The 22,114-nt window shown below is 41.8% G+C and overlaps 1 protein-coding gene across 2 annotated transcripts in view; it reads left to right on the forward strand.

The window, feature by feature from the left end:
* Window positions 1-753: 753 nt before the first annotated feature.
* Window positions 754-22,114, forward strand: part of LOC146708575 (T-lymphocyte surface antigen Ly-9-like) — a 28,015-nt gene continuing 6,654 nt past the window's right edge. Inside the window, exons 1-6 of one of the 2 annotated variants that reach the window (XM_085460600.1) lie at window positions 754-799; window positions 900-1,014; window positions 12,346-12,651; window positions 19,454-19,747; window positions 19,823-19,946; window positions 21,046-21,143. In XM_085460600.1, coding sequence (XP_085316726.1) covers window positions 978-1,014; window positions 12,346-12,651; window positions 19,454-19,747; window positions 19,823-19,946; window positions 21,046-21,143 — 859 coding nt within the window. In that variant the 5' untranslated portion in view covers window positions 754-799; window positions 900-977. Of the gene's footprint in view, window positions 1,015-12,345; window positions 12,652-19,453; window positions 19,748-19,822; window positions 19,947-21,045; window positions 21,144-22,114 lie in introns of both variants that reach the window. The other variant, XM_085460599.1, reaches the window with a different exon arrangement.

Here is a 22,114-nt window from a genome sequence, read left to right on the forward strand (position 1 = left end):
TCGTGTCCTCTGTCCTGCCTCTGACCCACAAACTGATCTTACAAATGTCTCAGTTCCTGATCGGTGACAGAATCTGTTCACTTCCAAAGACTGACGTGAGTTTCTGAAGCATCAGCACAGCAGTAAACGAGCTGGATCACTTAGGAAAGTAAGGAAGTAAGGAACAAAGGAAAGGTGCTTCCTTTGTTATCTCCTTTAGGAGAGGAAATAAGATCTTTTTTATAAAGTTGCTCCTTGTTTCCATCATCCAGTTTGCATCAGCTCTGCTCACAGTTAAAGCACTGCTGTGTTTCCATCTTTACGATTATCAATAATCCGACAAACAGAAATCCAGAATAAAAGCAGTGAATCGCAGGAGCCTGAGAAATACGACCTTTAATGTGAAACAGATCAGGAGTCCAACAGGAAACTGAACAATGACCGGCGAGAACACACACACACACACACACACACACACTGTGCAAAGTGAAGCAGGGGAACAAACGCGGTCAGAGATCAGCTGTGATGTAAATGTAGGAAAATACAAAAGTAAAATATATTAAAATATGAAATAAAGAGCAAATTAAATTATGAGGTCATTTTTCACGTGTTTCTATTCCGTCTGAAGTCATGGTTCAAACTCACAGAGTGCAGCAGACTCTCAGCACAGTAACATCCACCATCACAGCGCCACTGAGATCCTCTGGTTCTTTTACAAAGTTCCCCATGACGACTCGTGTTTTCTTCACCTCGCGGCGTTTTCCCATTATAGCGTGTATAGGAGGAGGAGTCTGCCAGCTGTAGCTTGTTTGCAGACTCGGTGCGTTTTGCACTAAGCCAGTGCTTCTATGGGTCAGGCTTAGTTCCAGTCTGAATTAAAATTAATTAATTATGATATTTTTCCTCTTGTTTTCAAAAAGTGTTTCTTTGACGGACAGCTTGTGAGGAGACACAGCAGCAGGGATATTTGGTCATGACCGTCTCCGTTTAACTCTGCGATGGAGTCAAGCATGAGACTTATTGTTCTTCTGATTGGTGAGTTTACAGCAGCTGCATTTCACTGTGACAGAGATGAGACGGGCTGTGATGCTCGCAGAGACTAACTGTAGTTGGTTATTTACTTCCAGTGTGCAGCACTTTGCGTTTAAAGTGTTTTATCATTTTCAATTCAGTGTTATTTATATAGAAATCCTCTTCTACATGAAGACGATGATCTACAGATTAACACGTACACGGGCTGCGTCCGTGAAACAGGTCAAAGTAGAAAAACAGTAGAAACGAGCGGCCTCGTCACTAAGAGGTTTCTATTAAAGCAGCTTCACAGAGCGACTCTCGATGAGCTGCAAGTGTTTAAACTGCAGGTTTATTTTTTATTAACCAACATAACACAGATTTAAAAGTGCAACGTGCTGTTTCTCACATACAGATTTATGTATTTAGTTCTTCCATTTTTATTCATTTCATGACACATTTAACATCTTTAAGAGGAAAAGTTCTCATTGTCCTCCTGTAGTCTTTACTCTCTCACAGTAAGCTGGTGCTCTGATACTTGGACTGATCATCGGTCTCACTTGTATCCAGGTCATATTCATACACTCGTGTGGGACTGTGTGCACTTGTTGGTATTTTAAATATCTGTCAGCTGCAGGATTATTGAAGGATATTTGGCTGTTAATGAACAGCAGAGGACCAAGAACAGAACCCTGAGGAACACCACTTTATAATCAGTGAAACTTTATTTTTACTCCAGCTTTCATGCAGTTTGGTGCAGCAAAGAACAAAAAACATAAACTAATATTCAAACATGCAATAGTTTTTTGGTCCTGTGCTTACGTGACTTATCTCTCGCTGCTCCGGCTTCCTGCCACAGTCCATAAACACACAGCAGTGAAATTAACTGGTGATCGTGCAGATTAAAGCGCAGCAGAGGTCTCAGTAAGAATAGGAAATATATGAATGTGAGAAGGTTACAAACACACATTCATCACATTTAGAAGGAAAAAAAAACTTGATTAATAAGTGAGACAACAGGCCTGAGTTTAACAATATTTCTTAAATGGAAAAAACAAGAGCGGATCACAGACTCGATGTGAGCATCAAAAGTCAGAGATTGATCAAAAATCAATCCAAGATCGTGACTTTAACTCTGAGAAAGATCACAGATGTTGCCTAATTTGGTGCTTGATGCTCTCTGGAGAGTTAAACACTCTGCGTTCAGCTGCAGAAACGTTTGTGCCATCCAGCTGTAATTCCCTTAAGACCGTCCATCCCAGTTTACCCAGTTCACGTCTGCACACAGATGATAGGAAATGATTTTCAAACTACTAATAATAAGGCTTAATGGCAGGATATATAATGAGAATAACAAGGAGCTTAAACCTGATGTTGGAGCTATTTGTTCTTTATTTTTATTATTTTTATTATTTTGAAATTTGTTTGAGTTTGTTGTTGGTTTACTTATATTTTTGGGTTATTTAAAAGTTTATTTGTGTTAAAATTTTCTTCATGTTTTTGGTTTGTTGTTTATCTTGTTCGGTCAGTCAGGAAGAACCGCAGGACCATTTTCTATAAATAAAGGGACTGGTTTAGGACCAGCATGCACTGGGGCGGGGATCTTTGTTTAATGCTCGCCAAACTGGATAAATGAACCATAAAATACAACTTTCAAGTTTTGGACGTTGGACTTCTTTGCCTGTGTACAAACTTACGGATGTTTGGTTGGATCACGTCGATGATCAACAGCATCAAACTGCCTGACAGTCCAGGTTTAAAATGTTTTAATAAAATCTTTGAGGACCTGTAACCGCGACACTCTGTCTTTAATTGAGCCGTTTGTAATATTTTATATTCGGAGTTTCAGTTCAGACGTTTCTTTTCAAAAGTTCATAGTTTAAGTGCTGAGGACGGCTGATGATCAGAAGCATTAATTATACACTTTTACTGGACACAGATAATTATATCGAAGATCTTTGGTGTTTAAAATTTGCTGTTCAGGTTCAAAACTGTGTTTTTTGGTTTTGTTCCGTCTTACATGTGAGTAGAATAAAAAAGCAGAGAGTAAATAATCAAATTACTTTTGTTGGTTTATTGGTGTGTTTACACCAATAAACCAAACGCCACATTAGCTGAACTATGGAGATGCAGAAGTAACCTGATGATCTGATGTTGTCACTCATAATATTTTACAGTAAACATGTTGGAACATTTATGTGGACAGAAAAGGTGAAGCAGTGAAGGTCATCAGTCACAGCAAAGATGCAGGAACCAGTTTTCATAAACTGAAGTTTGAAAGGGCCGATTCAAGCTTCAGCTTCAGATGATTCGACTGGAGTCCGAATCAAAGCTAAAATAAAAAGAACCTCTAGTTTAGTTCAGTTTGGACTTTGTTTATTCAAATTCTTAATAAAGCGTCCGGAATAAGAACGATTCAAACAGAAAAATAAAAGTTAAACAAACATTAAAATGTGACTAAAAATATACTGAACTTACTTCTAAAAAAAATGTTTTGCTAAGACACTGGCGGGAAAAGCGGCCCCTCCCTGTGAAGACTGGTTAAACTGGCATCTTACAGAAAAGTGACTTATGGTCTATTACAGCGGTCCCCAACCCCTGGGTCAGGGACCCATACCGGGCCGGGAGAGTTGAGGCTCGGGTGTGAAATTTCTGGTTTTCAGGGCTTTTATCGTTAACTCTGTTTCCCCGGGTCTTTCCCGTGTTGTAGTCGTGTCTTATTTTGAAAGAAATGATTACCTGTTACCATAGTGACCAGAGAGCATTAAGGGGCAGAGAGGAGGATGTTACTCTCAGTGTTGTTGGCGCATTTCAGGAGGACGCTGCTAATAAAGTTACACAATTACACAGTGAATTTGTGTTTATTATTATATTTACAGAACACCAGTTTCTGTCTCGGTCGGATCATTTTAATTTGTCGTATTTATCCGCGACATCTTAAAGGCCGGTCCGTGAAAATATTGTCGGACATTAAATCTTTCCTCTCACCAGCTGGCTTTCAGCAGCTTGGTGGTTGTGGCGTCTGGTGTGTGAAAGTAGAGTGTGAGTGTTATTTTTCTTTTTTTGTTTATATCTAAAGTTTAAAAATAAAAATGTTGAAACTCTATATATACACACACACACACACACACACACACACACACACACACACACAGAGAGAAATCTAAGTAAAATAATACTAACTAGACTGTAAAGGGAACCAAACTCTGGGCCTAACAGGAAACTACCAACATTTCTTTGGCCTGCTGGTCACTGACAGCTGATTGTGTTATCACCAAGCAACAGCCAGACTAATACTCAGTGTTATTACAGGACACAGCTTCCTCTGTTTGCCATTGAAATTGAGGAAGGTTATAAATGTTCTAACTCTGAGTCCTGAACAGGATGTAGCAGACATGAATATTACATTAGAAGCCATTAAGCATCGATCCAGAGCTGCATCCAGTTCAGAGTCTCCTCCTGGCTCTGACTCAGTAAACATGAAACACTGTAAGAAAGACGACGGTACAAATAACGCGTTTTCTTTTTGTTTTTTTTCTCCCCCCCTTTCTCACTGTCCCTCTCCCCTTCTGTTTTTCCTTTCCTTCCTCTTTCTTTCTCCCTTTCCTATCCCTCACTCATGTCTGTCCCGTCTGTAACATCTGAAAATAAAATATAATAAATAATAAAAACAAAGGTCGATCAAATGGACCAATACGGCAATGCCACGATGATCCATTTGGCAAAGTAAATCCATCGGGTCTCCTTGTTGGTCTTCAGACAACAATTCTGACGGCTAAAGAACCAAATGGGACAGGCAACAAAAAAAAACAAATGACGCGTCTTTCTTCAACAGAAGCACCTCGTAGTCTTTCCACCATGTTTGGTTGTGTTTGTATTTCCAGCAGATAAAACCTTTAATATCTTGAATCAGCAGGAACATGTAAATATGCACGATGTGCCTACAAGCTCCAGTATCTCATCCACACTGTGTAACTTTAATGCACAGCTCACAGTTATCACAGTTTTTTTTAGTGTGAAAACTTCCTCGAGCTGGTTGTGCTGACAGATTTGACCTGTATAGTTTTATTTGATATTGGCTGCTTTTGCATGTGCATGACATCTTTGTGGGTTTGAATGGGTGGGTGACTGAACGTGTAAAGAGCTTTGGGGTCCTTAGGGACTAAGTAAAGCGCTATACACGCCATTTACCATTTATTACCTAAACCATGAAAAAACCTAAACATGAGCCTGGAAAAACTGATAGTTGAAAACGTGAAATAAGCTCCAGGAAACAGGAAGCAGACAGATGACCTGACACCAAACGAAGGAAGACGGAGCACTTAAATAGACAGAGTGGCAGTAAGGGAGATGGAAACACAGCTGACTAAGGCTACGTCCACACGTACACGGGTATTTTTGAAAACGGAGATTTTCTGTTTTTGTGGGTTTTTTTAATCCCGTCTAGACGTAAAGCCTGGGTGGGAAATGGTAGAAGCAGAAAGCAGTCCTGTGTGGAGGGACAGTAACTGTGTGAGTATATGTAAGCTTTTAAACACTGCAGAGAGTAAAATTAACCCTCTGTGGTCCAGGGTGTAATTGGCTGTTTGACTACTTTTACCTCTACATTTCACCTTTAAAATATGTTTTTCTTGCCTTGTTTGGTATCATTATTTTCAGCACAATCTCAAATATCTGAAATTCCAGTTATTTTTTTCAGTTTGGTATACTATATTAGCACAGAAGATCTAAATTCAGACAAAAAAATTCAAAATCAGAGTAGAAAAAAGTTATTTTTTACTGTAAAACCCACAAACATGTTTAACGAATCATTTTCACAACTTGAAATGCAAATAGAAATTGTACATTTCTAAAAAATGATGCACAAGTTTTGCAAACAACTAAGTTATATGGTACTATTTACCTAAAAATGCAGCCAAGGCCTCAGGCGTTTTTATATAACCATTTAAAACTATTTACAGAACAACCAGGTGTGCTGCATCAAATAAGAAGGCACACAAATTATTTGTGCCAGCCCAAAAAATGTAGTTTGTGTTCAGTATTAGTGATGGGTCGTTCGCGAACGAAATGGCTCTTAGAGCCGGCTCTTTGACGTGAACGACGCGAGCCGGCTCCTTATCGCGAGCCGTCACGTGGGGGTTTTTTTTTTTTCTTTCTCTCACCCTCTCTCTCTCTCTCGCACTTTTTTTCCGCTTCACTTCGCACCTGAGCCTTGTGCTTTATGCTGGGCAGAGGGGGGAGGGGCGGTAGTTACACTCAGTAGCACAGGAACAGAGCGAGAGAGAGAGAAAGAGAAAGAGAGCCAGGGACAACAACGTCACATTAGAAAGGTATAGTAATCATCCACAACTATTTTCGGTTGCAGATGATAAAGGATTCAGAAAGTTTATTCATGCAGGTCCATATGACAGAGAATATGCATCTTCTTTTTGTTTTCATATTATAATTTATATTTAATTGTGTTGTGGTTTGCAGTGTTTTGTGTTGTTTTCACTTTAAATTTGTGAAAGGAAAAAGCTGAAAATTTAAATAGTTAAAATTTGAAATGTGAATAGTTGATTTTTGTATTATATGATTTATTTATTACATTTTATGTGGAGTGAATAAATAAAAGTATATTTACGGTGGCCCCTAGAGACAAAGCACATACAAACTTCAAATCACGTACAAACTCCAAAACACGTACAAAAAACTCAGAAGCACATAAAAACTCAAAAGACAACAGAAGTGCTCCAGGATGCTGGGCGCAGTGTTGAGCTTTTGTTACCTAGTGGCTACACAAGCCAGCAAGTACCAACGACCGGATTTGGTGTGTGGTAATAACAGGTAAATGAACTTTTTTAAAAATTATTTGAATATATATGAGTGCCTGTGTATAAATACACAAACAATACACACATGCTTTCAATTGTGTAATTTAAGTGATCTAGTAGCTCTGCTTTGGAAGTTCAGTTCATGCTAGAAATGTGTTTTGGAGTTTGTACGTGTTTTGTCTCTAGGGGCCACCGCATATATTTATATATAAACATGTACAAATAAAACCACTTTTTTTTACGTTAGTAATTCCTTTTGTGCATAATTTTATATTATTGTTAATAATAAATTAATTAAAGCAACAAAACAACCTGAAGAGCCGGTTCGGAGCCGAAAGAGCCGGCTCTTTTTAGTGAGTTGAACCGAAAGAGCCGGATCTCTAAAAAGAGCCGGAAATCCCATCACTATTCAGTATAAGACAGAGGAGAACAGCACAGGCCTAAACCCTGCAGGTCTGACAGCAGGAGGTGCATCAGTCCAGTTTTCCATGCGGGAACAGCGTTTACACTGGAATCTGCCTTTGACGGCTTTGTTTGGAGAAAATGTGAAATTGAGCAGTCTGACACACAATACAAAACAATAACTACACAACACACTAACTACAGCCTCCAAACACGCTAAACGTCACTAATGTCTCACATATGAAAACTCTCTCTCTCTCTTTCTTTCGCTCGCCCCTTCTCCCTAAACAACCAAGTGTCACATGGTCCTTATCATTTTTTGATTGGCTGACATGGTAAACTCTAACACCAATAGGGAAGGGGTGCTTTTTCTTTTTCTTGTTTCACTCACAAGCGGAGAGTGTTTGCTAGCGCTGTCTGTAGAAAACGCCGTTCTTCCCGTTCTTCCCGCTGTAAACGCCGCTGTTTTGTTCAGAAAAAAAACATTGCGTGTATTTTTTAATCATAACTCTGGTTTTACGTGGCCCATCGACACAATTCAAAAACTGGTATGTAGTGTGAAGTCCGCACTTTCGACCCAAGTTGAAATGGAGACTCTGACTCGCTGCAGCTGTGTCGTCTTAAATTGGTCATGTGATTTTGACGCGCCAGCGCATCCGGAGACCCCAGAGGGTTAACAGTAACAGTATTTTGTGTAAGTCCGCCATCGTAGAAATTAATTTCACCAAAACAATAACGTGACGCACAGTGTGACGTCAAAATAGGCGCACACCTTTGACGCTGCGTTTTCTCTGTTTTTTGAAAATCTCCACCCTTGCAAGCGTTTTTGAAAATCTCTGTTTTCAATGACTGAAAATGCCGTTTATGTGTGGACGAAAGGTGCAAACACATAGAAAAATTCTGCGTTTTCAAAAATACCCGTGTACGTGTGCACGTAGCCAAAGGCTGGATATCGTCTAGAATCAATTCGATTCCATTTGAATCGAGGAAATTCTGCCTCAGACAGTCAGAAATATTATAATTCTGATCATTTATGAGTACATGTCCATATTTTTATGTTTAATATACAGTGGTCCCTCGTTTATCGAGGGAGTTGCGTTCTAAAAATAACCCACAATGGGTGAAATCCGCAAAGTAGCAAACTTTATTTTTTATTTTTAAATTATTATAGATGGTTTAAGGCTCTAAAACCACTCACTGCACACTTTGTGCACTTTTCTCAGACAGACATGAACATTTTCACTTTCCTTCTCTTGTTTAAACACTCAAAGTTCAAACCTTGGTAGGAAAATAAGTTCAGTGTTGTAGAATGAAGCCAAAGGAACCTGCAGGTGCCGACGTTTCATCGACATTGTGTTTGTTGGGGAGAAAACTTACAAACATACAGTACAGGAGACGCAGCACGAGATAGATTGACGATGGTCTACAGCCAATCAACATGCAGAACACAATGACTGTAAAAACAAAAAAGCATGCAGAATTGCACCAAACAAAATCTGCGAAACAGCGAGGCCGCAAAATGTGAACCACGTAACAGCGAGGAAGCGCTGTATTTATCTATAAAAAGAAGAATGATACTTCATCAGAGGTGTGACATCACAGCAGAGGCCTTTGTGTCAAAGTAACTCAGGATAAAACAGAAAAACATGAAGGAGATTTTCCTGTTCTGGCCTTTTATAGCAGATAACCTTAAAAACTGAAGACCATGAACATCTGAAGTTTACCTGATGGTAAATGGACTGGTTCTTATACAGTGCTTTCTACTCTCCTCAAAGCACTCTAGGCAACATGCCTCATTCACCCATTCACACCCACTCATGCAACCACTTCTAAACACAAGTGCAAACTAAACTACATTCACACACAGTAACTCTGATGAAGGCATTGGAGGACAACTTGGGGTTCATATCTTGGTTCAGGCTTAGTTCCAATCTGAATTAAAATTAATCAATTATGATAATTAGCAGAAATTAAGCTTTCTTGTTGGAAGTCATTTAAATACAATGAAGTTTTTATAAAACAGTGGCCGACAGTGCTGTACACATGTCACGATCCTGGGTCTTATGACCCAGCGTTTTGGAGTTTTAGTTTATGATTAAGCCCTTTAGGTTTTCTAAGTTCATTTTTTATCATGCCTAGGTTGTTATAGTTCTTTGTTGTTAGATTCCCCTTGTGTCCTCCAACCCCTGTTAAGTCTCCCTTGCCCTTCATGTGTTTCATGTCTGCGTCTTATGTTTCCTGTTTTATTTTGAAGAGGTCTTGTGTTTCTATGTTCACTGTATTTAGTTTTTCTCTTTCCCTGCGAGTTCATTATGTTCATGTGGGTTGTGCTGTTTTGATCTTTATAGTTGTTATTTCCCTAGGTTTCAGTTATGTTATCATAGGCTTAGTTCTTGTAATGTGGCTTCCCTGTGTTACATGTTGTGTCTACTGTGCCTTTCTGTACCATGTTTCAGGTCCCTATGTTCTGTCTCCCCAGTTGCTGTGAAGTTTACATGTTTAGAGTTCGGTCAGCGTGTTTCCTGTTTTACTTTGAAGGTCCGTGTCTCATGTCAGTGTTTCTAGTTTTGCTTCCCTTGTCTCGTCCAGCCTGATTACTCCCAGCTGTGCTCTCCTTCTCATTCCCTTGTTATCCCTCAGTGTATTTAAGCCCTGTGTGTCGTAGTCTCCCTCATGGCTGTGTTTCCCTGTGTGTCAGTTTATCCATGTCCCAGTTTGGTTTAGTTCTTCCATGCCATTCTGCAATAAAGCAGCTTTTTGAGTTTAATTTTGTTGTCGTGAGTTTTGCGTTTGGGTCCTTCTCCTGCCTGCACACAGACGAAACATGACAACACAACAGTAGACTGGTGCATAATAAGCAGCAAATAATGCAGAAAAAAGATTCTTAGATGGAAAACTGTTCTTGAAATACACTGAGAGAGAGCTGGGCATGAAGTGTGATGGGGTTTGGTTTTTTTTCGTGGTGGAAGCAAAACCGCAAAAGTACGGAGCCCCGCAAGGGACATGGGAGAAAAAAAATTAAGACAAACTTTTGTGAGATTCCTCACATACCAATAATTTACATTCTAGAATCGATTCTCATATTAAAATATCGATATTTTATTAATTTTGGGTAATTTTTTAGTTTATTATTTACAGGAACAAAGTGGAAAGAAACGATACCATTTGGATTGTCTACATTCGAACGAACTACTTCCTCTTCTGCCTTTCATAGTCATGTGCGAAATACGGCTGTATAACTGTGTGGCAGCCCCGGCGTGCGCACTCTCAACAATGGCTGAGCGTAAATGGAGTTATGTGCAAACATACATGTGGCACGACAGTGAGGTGTTGTGGCAACACCACTGACCTCGTCAGACACCTCCGAGTAAATCATATCACAGAATATGACGAGCGTATGTTGAGGCGAACTGAAGAGGAGGAGAAGGACAGGTGCTGCTAGGGCGAGACAGACGTCTGTCACAGAGTCCTTTTGTGCTGCAGGCAACGTGTTCAAATAGGCACAACTTCTTATTTATTTATTTTTTATTTCTATATAATAATTGTGCATCATTGAGTGATAAGAATAAGTAACCTGATGTCCTGTAATCATTATGAAGCCATAATTTGAGATACAATAAAAGATACAGTAAAAAATGTTTTTGTACAAAGTATCGGATCGTTGATATCACCCCGAATTTTACTTGGTATCAGATCGGAAAGGAAATCAGTGATATCGCACATCACTAGCAAATATGCAACATCTTTATAAACCGAGCAGATATTTGAAGTTTACACAGCTACATTCTCACCTGAAAATATGTTAAGAGTTTATTTTGTCACCAAGAAAGATTAATAAGAGTCATTTTAAAACTTAGTAGCGGCCGCCATTTTTAAAAACTGGAATTGGCTGAGACGCGCTATGAATTCTGGGATATGGTGGGCCACGAAGGACACACCTGACCCATCCTTCAAATTCAGAGAAAAGGAGGACACATTTGTCGGCTGCATTCGGAGGAGTCTACGAATTGGGACAGCCTTTGTCGCGTCGCTGTGACGTAATCAGTCTACAAATGCGTCCTCAGGAAGATGGAGCCCATGAATTTGGACACGCTCTCAGGCTACGTCCACACGTACACGGGTGTTTTTGCGTTTCCACTTTTCGTCCACATGTAAACTGCGTTTTCGGTCACAGGAAACTGAGACTTTAAAAACCTGCCAGGGTGGAGATTTTTGAAAACTCAGTTTTTGCGTTTACATGTGGACGAGGAAAACGGAGAAAACACAGCGTCAAAGGTGTGCGCCTATTTTGACGTCACACTGTGCGCCACGTTATTGTTTCGGTGAAATTAATTTCTACAATAGCGGACTTACACAAAATACTGTTACTGTTAATTTTACTCTCTGCAGTGTTTACATGCTTACATACACACAGTTACGGTCCCTCCACACATACGACTCAGTTCTGCTTCTCTGCGCCATCTTTGTTTACTATTTCCCACCCAGGCTTCTAGAACTCTGATTGGCCAACATTTCTACACGGTTAGGAATATATCACCACCTGTTGCTTTGGTATGTTCCTAGCAGCGTTTTCCTTCATTTCTGTGTTTACATGTGGACAGGATTTTTTTTTTTTTTTTTTTTTAATCGGAAACAGAAAATCTCTGTTTTCAAATCTACCCGTGTACGTCTGGACGTAGCCTTCGAGACGCAGAGTGTCTCAGAAACAAACAAGTTGATCAGTCCGCACGTCTGCAGAGGAAGCATGACCCCGTCCAGCGTTTACAGACGTGTTGCTGCCATCAGATTAAAAATGAGCTCTCTCAGTTTAAACATGTGAAATGTTTTCTATCTTCTATTGTGAATAAAATGTGGCTTCATGACATTTGAACATTATTCGACACCAACGATCTTTTTGCAGCTGTAAATGTTTAGTTTGTCACAACCAGATCAAAAAGTAAGAAGTTGTTGTGATTGGTGTAAAATGTGTGAGGCTGAGTTCCTCCTGTCACTGATGCAGCTCACATGTATCAGCTTCACCCTCCTCGTGCTTCATGTTGCCTGGAGTTAATCTTCACTTACTTTCTGTGGCTCTTTGTAAGATCTCTGATCACTTTCATTAAAGTTCTCACTGACTGTTGGATCTCTTCATATTTTACAGTGATGAGATTTTCTGCTTCTGAGGAAGTGAAGAAGAACCTGACGGGCACTGTGGGAGGAAACATCACTCTACCTGACTCTGTGCAGGAGAGAGGATTTCTGTTATATCGAGGAACGAATATTGCTGATGTGAAAGGCGGGATATTTGAAATATTAGAGGACATTTACATGAACAGACTTCAGTGGGACAGAAACTCTGGACTCTTTACACTCACAGAGCTGCAGAGGGACGACTCAGGGAGTTATGTCATTGACTCTAAAACAGGAAAAGGAACCAGGAAATCATCATATGAGCTCACAGTGTACGGTAAGTCTCACATTTACTCTGGTATGTTTTTGTGTAACATCCCAGCTCCATATGTGACCTCAGTCTGTATGTTCCTCATTAGTTTGGTCATATCATCACTTCAGAATAAAAACAGCTTTTTGTTCTTATAATCCCACAAATGTCTGGTGTGAAAGGAATAATCAGCTTTGACTTCAGTGTTTTCACCAACATTACTGATGTGTACAAAGTGAATGAAAGAACAGGACAAAGCAGAAACTTTAAACACTGTTCTTAGAAAATCCTGCAGAACAACAGAAATTAACACGTTTTTATTTAACAGCTTTTTTTAACCAAAACACAAAACTTCCTGTTTACTTGAACATGTTTCCCATTTCATGGTCACGTTAATCCACAGAGAAGTAACACAAAGCCTCATTGGCCATGTTCCCACTAGTGCCTAACTATCGCCCAATCACAGCTCAGCACAGCACCCTGTGAGTTTCTAAGGTATTGAACTTCTTTATGAAGCATTAACAGTTACTTCTTACAGTCAAACATGTATATGTGAACAGCCCAGCTGCCACCTGTCAGTCTTGTGTGGCCTACAGTGTTACACTGCCTAACAAGCAGAACAGACACTTTTATTTTGACGGGTTTGTTATTGATGGCGACTTCCTGTGGCTGCTGCTGTGAGAGGAACACATTACAAAACACGAGCTGTGGTTTCCATCATGAAGCAACACATTGTGCTGTAATGTTTGTGTCTGACTACAAAGCTGCTGTCTGTGTCGTAGAAACCAACGACAGTCATGTAGTTACAGGAACCCACACACAGAATCATGTCTCTGTGTTGTTTTCTTCCTTTCATGAGGATTTGAATCAGAGCGTTTGTTTCTTCTGTGTCCTCTTCAGCACCTTCTGCTGATAGTGATGCTAGTTTGACAGGAAACGGTGGTTTGGCAGTCTGCTGTCTCTCGTGTGTAGGGATGGGTATCGTTTAGGTTTTTTCCGATACCGGTGCTAAACCGGTACTTTTGAAACGGTGCCGGTGCTTAAAGAATGGAGAACACAAAATTGGTCCAAAAACCTCCCATGTTCAGCTGTTTTTTGTAAAAAGATAACAATGTTAGCCTTTTCTGCAGCTATGGGGCATATATGGTATCACTCTTGGCTGGAAGCAGTGCTTAAACAATGGAAAAAACACAAACTTTGTCCTAAACCTCTCATGTTCAGCTGTTTTTTTGTAAAAAGATAACAATGTTAGCCTTTTCTGCAGCTATGGGGCATATATGGTATCACTCTTGGCTGGAAGCAGTGCTTAAACAATGGAAAAAACACAAACTTTGTCCTAAACCTCTCATGTTTAACTGTTTTCCACTTTTTCTTTGGTCATTTTACCCTTTTTGGCCAGGGTGAAGGGAGTATCTGCCATCAAACAAGAAGACAGCCGCATGTAGCTATGATGATGTTTGCTAGTTCACCTTACATGCATTAATGTAATAACGTGGTTAGCCTACTCAACGTAAATTACACACGAACAACATTAAGCTACTCACGCAGAGAAGAACGGCTGCTGCTGCATCATCATCCTCATCATTCCTGCTACACTGGCAGGACTAGGGGCCAGGACTCTCCTCTTCGGGTTTTTGGGGGATGTTGCTCCGGGTCCGATAACAGGCACCACACCCGCAGTAGATGTGCTCGGTGTGAGGTCTCGCAGCAAGCTATCAAATACGGCGCATTTCTCGGCTTTTAAAAAAACGCTATGCGTCGCCAGGTGTTTCATCGGATTCGAGGTGTTACCTCCTTTGCACAGTATCAGCTTAAAGCACTTCTTGCAGGCTGCTGAGTTTGCATCTTTTGCTGTGAAGTACAGCCAGACTTTTGACCGCTTCGCCTTGGGCATTTTCAATCTGTAGCTCTGCTCTAACAGAACTTACGTACCTGGCCCCGCCTACTATCCTTGTAAAGGTAAAATGGTTGGGTAGAATCCAAAGTGTGTGACATCTCAGGAAAATAAAGCACCGAAATGTGTGCTGGTTTTCGGTCTGGTTACTACTGTTTATGTCAGAACCAGTGCAATAATGGCACCAGATACTGGTACCCATCCCTACTCGTGTGGTTTGTTTTCAGACAGTTCTGCAGTAAATCTCCTCTCATCATCATCACGCTACCTGTGGTTGATTTAACCAGTAACACCAAGAAGAAAGGCTTCCACAGAAGTTGAGGTTTTGAGTCCACAGAGCTTCACAGGAAAGATGTGACCGAGACGTTTAGAAAAACGATTGAACAGAACAGTCAGAAGCTGCTGGTTGAAGGGAAACGAGCACAAAAAGAGTTTGTGTTGATTGTGACATCAGAGTAGCTCACCTGAAATTCAAAGCCCTGCTCCAGGATCGCTGCTTACCCAACAAACAGACCCTTAGAGTTCATATGGGGAGGTGTGGGCAGACCCACATGGTCTACAACAGACAGTGTTGGACTTTACTGCCAACAGCTGGTATGTAGCACGCACCAGAATAATCCTCAAGAGAGGCCGTTTTAGCTCCTCCCTTTTTTTGCAGGAGGTCATCACAGAGCTGATTTTGGCAGATTTTTACTCCAAACACCAAAGCGTCTGAGTTTTTATCACGTCTGCCACTGCAGGAACCCTCAAACATGCACACACTGTTGCTTTGTTCACTGTTTGTGCTGTTTGCTGCACAGCTCTCACCGCTGTCTCCTCCCACACTCTTGTGGTTGTTGCACAAACACGTTATCGCACTATGCCCCTGCCCTCAAAGACATCACATAAAATGCTATAGAACAAGCAGTGTGTGTTAGTAGATGTCCTGACATCTTTCACTGTTCAGTATATCAGTCATATACAGTTTAAGATTGGAATAAGTTGCTGTCTCTAATCTGCATTTTTATGACAGTGACATTAAAAAATGTTCTCTTATTTCATCTTCCCCACAATATTCACATTTCTCTTTATCGGGTTCCCTTTATTATAAAGAGTTTGCCAGCAAACATCCCTGTGAACGCCCACAGTGGGCAGGTGTGTGAACAGGACAAACCACATGTGTTTTCTAAGGCTTTACTATTTCTTGGGTGGTGTTGAGACTGTGACGTCTTCTTGCCGAACCTCCAAACTTTGTTAGTCTGTTACCAGGGCTTTGTTAGCTAGCCTTGTTTTTAGCCTGTCTGCTAGCTGTCTGCTGCCCTGAAGCTACAGCTGTCTGTGGGCTTTACCTACTGACGTACTTTTACAAGATGATACCCGACAACTGAAGCAGGACCTTAGGATGAAGGACGAGCTTATCCTGGAGTTTTCATCTATGGCCACCACACAAGCTAACCACCTGGCTTCTCTACGCGTCTCAGTAGAGAAACCTGCTCCCCGTTCACTCTGTGCTCAGCCCCAGCTGCTCACAAACCACTTTCCACTGGAACCAGTTCAGCCACATCTACAGGAGGGCCTGTCGTCTCAGTCAATCTATCTATGTCTGATGAGATGTGACCGCTCCTCATGGGCGAGGTCAAAGTCCAGAGTCTGCAACCTGCAATCCAGATGTGTGGGTGGTGGTAAAGGACAATAAGGGTGGTGCTCCATCTACATCCTCACTAAACCAGGTGCCACTCAGCACTGAGGAGGGGAATGGCTGACAGGGATGCCTCACTAACCTCACTCGTCAGCTGTGTCCTCTCCTGGGCTCCCTTGCCATTTCTCTTCCCAGTTACCTGGCTATAGTGCAAACACCTGCATGACATCAAGCTGAGCATCCAGGCTTTTCTGTCTTGAGCACTGCTGCAGCTCCTCCTGTTGCCTCGACGGCTGCATCTCCAACCTCAAATGCTGTACTGCCCCTGAGGTCCACATCATCTGCCATCTCCTCAAAGCCATGCCTGTCCACAGTGTGGTTGTGGGCACCTCTACGGTCCAACATGGTGGCCGTGCCTTTTGCTATTATGGCGCCTGTGTGGAGGATATTACTCCGACCGATCTGCAGCTGTTGAAAATTCACCACAAAGCCTCAGCACTAGTTGGCTCTAATGACTTAAAAACAGTCAGTTGGAGACCCTCGAACAAGGTTTTGTGCACCTTGTGAGGAGTCTGCTGGTCCTCTGCCTGTTTGGTTTTTTTCAGCCAGCTGCATCAGCTGCACATTTGGCTGAAGGGCTGCTGCAGGAATAAAGACAGTCCTCCAGCGCCCTGAACTTTGAAACAACCCCTTCACCCAAACCTCTGGGGTTCAATCTGCCCACAATCATTGAACTAACCTTTCACTCGTGTAGGACTGAGCCCAGATCAGCGTGTCGCCTAAAATCATGTTATTACTGATATTTTGTCACCATCACTACTAAACCGTGTCACGCCTGCTAACCTGCATAACCACTGATACCAAGACTTCACCTGTTTTCTCAGTCGGCCACCTCTTTATCAGTTCCTGCGATTATAAGGAGCAGAGAGAAAAACTCCAGTGTTTTCCATAGTTGTGCACCCAGACTCAGTACTAACCTGCACTGTGATGGAGTCTTTATGGTGGAGGAGCACCAGTGGTCTAAACCAGCGGTCCCCAACCTTTTTTGCACCACGGACCGGTTTATACCCGACAATATTTTCACGGACCGGCCTTTGAGCTGTCGCAGATAAATACAACAAACAAAACCAGTACCGGTACCGAAAAAAAGAAGATTTATTCATAACACACGTGAAAAGACCCAGGAAAACCGAGTAAACGATCAAAACGATAACAAAATAACGCTGAAAACCGATAAAAACCCTGAAAACCATACATTTCACATCTGAGCCTCAACTCTCGCGGCCCGGTACCAAACGACTTACGGACCGGTACGAGGCCCGGGGGTTGGGGACCGCTGAACTAAACTGTGTCCCATTTAATCCTGGTTCTTTTAACTCCTTCTATCTCCTTTTATCTCCTCTGACCTGTAAATATTTATTTTGATCAAATCATTTAATCTACATATGGATGATTTCTCTAACTGCCCTGATACAGAATTTATTAACATTAGAGAAATCATTTTATTTTATGCAACATGTTACCGGCCCCAAACACCAGATCTGGATTTTACTCTCGGTTTATCTCTAAATTCCCTCCACACGTCTGACCTGCGATCACACATTCATGCTCTTTGACACAGTTCTGGATCCACTGTTGTCTAAATCTCACATCTTTAATGAGCACTCGGGTTTTCTGCTCTTTTCTTTCCTTACTGCAAAGTCAGATTAGTCCCAATCATCAATCCTTCCCCCTGGATCAGTGATCACATCAAAGTGCAGAAAAGCTGAATGTAGATGGAAGAAGCCTGATCTCCGTGTTCATTCTCCATATAAAGGAGTTATTGATCACATCTAACCAGCTCATCAAAGACGTGAAAACATCTCATGTTTGATTAAAGAAAACAAGCTCGGGGTTCGTGTTTGACGCCATCAGCAGATTCCTTCATCCTCCTCATTCTGCTTTCACTCCCACATCTTCAGACGCTGTGAAACGTTGCAGAGCTCGTCATGCTCACCTCATCCTGTCATGACATCATCTGGCTGATAAATCATCATCTGACTGCATTCCAGATTATTAAAGCAGCCGCTGTCTTTGCTGGAAAAAACAATCTCACTGTTTCAGATGTTTGATGGCCGATTTCCAAACTTGTTTATTTCCAAAATCCTTTAAAAGTTGTTGTTTGTCAGCTTCTTCAGATTGCTGGAGGAAACATCTTCAGTAAATTCCAGTTACAGGCAGAAACACGGCGTTATTAAAGTTACTAATGATACTTCTGCACTCAGAGGTGAAGACATTTGTTTCCTGCTCGACGTGTCTGCAGCCTTGTTGATCAGGCTGCTCGTCGCTGCTGCTCTCAAATGCTTTTCTTCACTTTATCAAAGCGATACTTCAGAATTCATATTAATCAGTGTGAGTCCTCGTCTGCACCGCTGCTGTGTGGAGTCCCGCAGGGATCAATCCTTGGACCAGTTAATGGTATCAGTGAATTCTCTGTTGCTATGCAGATGACACCCAGTTATACTTTTCTGTCAGCCTCAACACCGACAGCCTCTCCTGCCTCAGTGAATCCTTATCTGACGTTGCCACAAATGTCAAAGCTCCTCCAGTCTTATTTCCTTCATCTCAGAAATGTTGACCAAAGTGCTGCTTTCATAAAGTTTAAATGCAAAGAACCCAGCAGTCTGTCAGTGATGTGAACATGTGCAGCTCTGTGAGGCTTTCCAGGACTGACTGTCTGGAAACGTGTTGACTTCCTTTGTAGATGATCACGTCTTCACTCTGTGACAGCGTCTCTTTACTGCGTGTTTCTATTCTGTGTTATGTTCTAGCTTAAACTGCCATCACAAAGAACTAAAAAAAGAACTAAAGGCAAGTTTAAAAAGATGAGTTTTTATTTGTTTCTTAGACCACTGAGTCCACGGAGCTCAAACTCAGAGGGAGAGAGCTGTAGATGTTCCAGCGAGTTTCTGCTTACAAATGTGAACAAGGAACTACTGTAATCCAAACATGATGAAAGCAGTACTTCACTTGGCAATATTTCTCTTGTGATAAAAACACGATCGAATCAGAGAAGCCAACGTCATTCAAAACAGGTTTTTGTGAGAGACGGCCAATCAGAAGGAGGCTGGTATGGGGCGGGGCTAAAAATCAGGCAAAGCTGCTTCGGTAAAAAAGTAAAATTTGAGATGAGCAGTTTCATATTAATGTTCACTGACTGCATTAAAGCAGCAATAACCAGAGCTCTGCTGTCCTGATGATGTTCACTAACAAAAAGCAGAAAGTTAAAAACATTTTTCTGATGTTTATTTTTGTTCTCCATCACTTTTCTCCTCCAGACTCTGTACCGACTCCTGCAGTGAAGAAAGTGAGTGTGAGCTCTGAGAGCTGCTCCTTACTGTGTTGGGTGGACAGAGAGACCACACTGCTGTGGTTCAAAGACGAGCAGATGCTGAACCAGAGCAGCTCTGCGCTCTCTCTGCCTCTCACTGTGCACAAACAGGACTTCAACTCCTCTTACAGATGTGTGGCTGCAAACCCTGCAGAGGAGAAAACTCTTCCTGTCCGTGTGAGAACCACCTGTGGAGACACAGACGACAACGACACCAACAGCTCGAATAAACCAAGAACCTGTGAGATTATTTCCAACTGTGATTTTAAACATGTTGTTCACTGTGTTTGCTGACATCTGATTTCCTGTTTGACAGATAACATCATCATTATAATCTTCTGTGTCCTGTTGGTTGTGATGATCATACTTGCTACTTTCATCATCAAGTCAAAGTATCTTTCCCGAAACAAAACGAAGACAAACGGACAGGCACAAGGCAGGTATTTATTTTCTCTTTTTATTTTATTTATTGTATTTACTTCTAACCTCTTTGGAGCTTGTAGGTCTAAACCTTCAGATCCAGATGATATTAGACAAAAACACATTTGAGTCCACTCAGCTGTAACACGTCTGTGTTTAACTCTGGTGTGACTGACTTCAGTAGAGTCTTTGTCCTGTTAGTGGAACTATGAGCTGCTTCCAGTGCATCACGATCAGCACTAAGATGCCGCCGAGGCTGCCGGCTCGATGCTGCCGGCTCGATGCTGCCGGCTCGATGCTGCCGGCTCGATGCTGCCGTGTTGTGTCACGTGTTGTGGTTGAGCTGCTTCAGTAGAAACATGCAGCCGTCACTGTGAGCTCTGTGTTTGATCACATCTGACTAAACCTGACGAGCCAAGCTTGGAGCAAAAGTTAAAGTGCATTTACTCTGTGGGAGGTTTTTATGCAAAATAATGAAGTCATTTAAATCTCCATTCCCATGTAAACTGTGCGTGTTATATATGACAACAGGAACTGACTGAAAAGAAAGCAAACACATACTGAAGGTAGACCTCTGTTCACTTCATAACTGCAAATGTCTCTGCTCATTAACTCCTTTGGGTCTGTCGTCGTTTGTCCTCCTGAGAACAAAAGTATTGAATCCACTACAGAGGACGTAATGAGCAGGCTGGTCTCAGGAGGACACGGCCCGCTCTGGACTCAAGTACTAAAAGCAGGATGTGGGACTCTGTGTGGTTGTGTGTCGTGGTCGTGTGGTTTTGTTCCAGAAGCTCCGGGAGTTTCATTGTTAAGCTAACGTTTGGTTTCCTGTATCTATTAATACTGAGAACTAATCCTCTTCCTGTCTGCGTGACTTGTTCTAACTGTGACTTTCATGTCTTGTGAGATTATTGGGTCACTTTCAGTGTCAGTTAAGTGTGATGATATTCTGGTTTCCTTCTTTGTTTCTTTCCCGTTTCCTTCCCTGCAGAGTTTTCAAACATTATTCCTGTTTTCCTTTTTGACACAGTCTTCTCATGTTTAGTGTTTTTATGTTCATGTCTTCCTGCTTCAGTGGTTTTTGTCCATGTTTTACTTTGTAGTTCTTTCTTTCTACAGTCTCATTGTGTCACGGGCTGCGACGGCAGACCGTGGAGTTGTAGAGAAAGTAGGGCCCAAACGCGAGACTCTAGTGAAGGACAGTGGATTTATTTATGGTGAGTGGACAGAAACGACAACTATATACAATTCAAGCACTGTGACTCCTGTGGCGATTCCTCTAAGAATCCCACACAGTGCACGTGTCCATAGCAGTGAAAAGGTGACAACTCCAAAAACCCGATTCCACTCCGTGATTTCCCCTCGTGACGACGTTCCTGACTCCCGACTCCTGGTGCCACAAAAACACACACACAGCTCAGCAGGCAGCCTTTAGTAGCGAAGCCGATCTCAACACACTAATCTACGGTACTTAACAGGTTCGACTTAGTATAATCCCGCGCCGACTGGGGCTCCGCCACCTTCTTAAATAAGACGCCCCTCATGAAGCTATCAGCTGCAGCTGGTGAGGGCTAATGGGCGGCAGGTGCGGCAGTCCCCAGTGCGGGAACACTTCCGGGTCGCAGTCCCCTCAGCGACCCCAAAACATCCGGGAGCACACAGGGAGAAAGGACAAAAAAGGGAGAGAAAACCACCAAAACATAACATACGGAAAAACATATACAAGAAATACATGAGCTCTGGGTCATCAGACCCAGACCATGACACATTGTCTTGATTACCTGGACCTGTGTCTCGTTCCCCAGCTGTGTCCACTTCCTGTTTGATCCTGTGTCCATGAACAGTCCTTCTGTTTCTTCATAGTTTTGATGATAACATCAGTGAATCTGTCTTTGTGTGTCTGGTTCTGATACTTGTGACTCTTCTTCCTCTCAGTGCTGCCTGCTCACATCAGCAATGATTAAAAATCAATAACCTTGATTGATACTCGCCGTCTGTGGGAGACGTGGGTCTGAGAGATCTACATCAGGCAAACTTTAGTGATTAATTTGATCCTACTGTACTGTTAAGAGGACATCCTGGACCTCCCAGTGATGCTACATTTGTGGGGGTTGATTCAAATACAAGGACGTCTGTTTTCAGCAATAAGTGATCGTTTTATGTAGCGATTATGTTTCTATTGTTAAAA

This window comes from Copadichromis virginalis, linkage group LG6, assembly GCF_057382275.1.
Source record: "Copadichromis virginalis isolate Kocher_CV1m ecotype Utaka linkage group LG6, C_Virginalis_male_GT1.1, whole genome shotgun sequence".
NCBI classification, from domain to species: Eukaryota; Metazoa; Chordata; class Actinopteri; order Cichliformes; family Cichlidae; genus Copadichromis; species Copadichromis virginalis.